Genomic DNA, 1,018 nt, shown 5'->3' with positions numbered 1-1,018 from the left:
GACGTAGGTGGCATCTATGAATAACTGCTGCGTATTCTGCTGTTCTGTTGAATGACCACACTACAGGTAGAAGCAGCACCTTCATAAGTGCATACAAATGTAAGAGAGAATTTAAAGATACTTGAGCCAAGGATTTTGTGAGTAGAGTTTCTCTGGCAGCCACTCAGGTTTTTCAGAGCAGCTGCCAGAAACATATTTCTCTCCAAGGCCAAAATATGGATTTACAAATTAAACTGTTACGCTGCCAGAAACATATTTACCTGTGAGGCAACACTGCATCCCTAAACCATAGTCGCCAGTTTTTTCTTAATTAAATATGAAGCACTTGGTGAACAAACTTGTCTCCTCACTTTAGATATAATGTAAACGCTGCACAGCAGCAGCTGGTCCAGGTGTCTGTCCCGCATCAGATCGGTACAGTGAACCAGAACGTGTTCAAAGCACGTCCAGATCTTCCCTCGCAGCTCCGACGGGATGTCCAACTTCACACACAAATCCCTCAGACGCACACTGGCCAGGTGATACACCTGCAGACACACACAGAGACGAGTTCAGAAGACGGAAACATCTGCCGACATACGTGTGTGTTTATATTCTGTCAGACGACGTGGAAGCTAACCAGACCCGACTGGACAACATAAACAAAACATAGTAGCACAACTATTCACAAAATAAGAAAAAGGAAATGTAGAAAAGTCCTTAATAAAAAAATGATTATCTTTTGGGATATTAACACGGTTTGTTTTAGTTTTAAAACATCTCCTTTTATCAAAGATACACCGCTGCAGTGCTGGGATGCTGAAATACTAGAAGAGAGATTAATAACTTACTTTCAGCTCCAGTGGGGGAGTCACAGCATCAATATGAATGAAACATAATCAATACAAAATCCTCTGTTCTGTTTATGGTTGGTGGATCTTAAAATACATTTACTTCCTGCACAGATTTACAGAACAAAGCACCGACTGATCAACACAGAGTGGGTGAATCACAAATGATGATTTAAGTCGATTTCATT

General features: G+C 41.0%; 1 protein-coding gene across 1 annotated transcript in view; it reads right to left on the bottom strand.

Moving 5' to 3' along the window:
* Window positions 1-266: 266 nt before the first annotated feature.
* rbl1 (retinoblastoma-like 1 (p107)) overlaps window positions 267-1,018 on the bottom strand; it is a 2,027-nt gene continuing 1,275 nt past the window's right edge. Inside the window, exon 4 of the mRNA XM_035662644.1 lies at window positions 267-527. Coding sequence (XP_035518537.1) covers window positions 282-527 — 246 coding nt within the window. The 3' untranslated portion in view covers window positions 267-281. The remainder of the gene's footprint in view (window positions 528-1,018) is intronic.

This window comes from Morone saxatilis, unplaced genomic scaffold (assembly GCF_004916995.1).
Source record: "Morone saxatilis isolate NCDOM2014 unplaced genomic scaffold, NCSU_SB_2.0 Contig18, whole genome shotgun sequence".
Lineage (NCBI taxonomy): Eukaryota > Metazoa > Chordata > Actinopteri > Moronidae > Morone > Morone saxatilis.
Note: the sequence above shows the minus strand (reverse complement) of the source record. Positions and strands in the feature narration are given on the sequence as shown.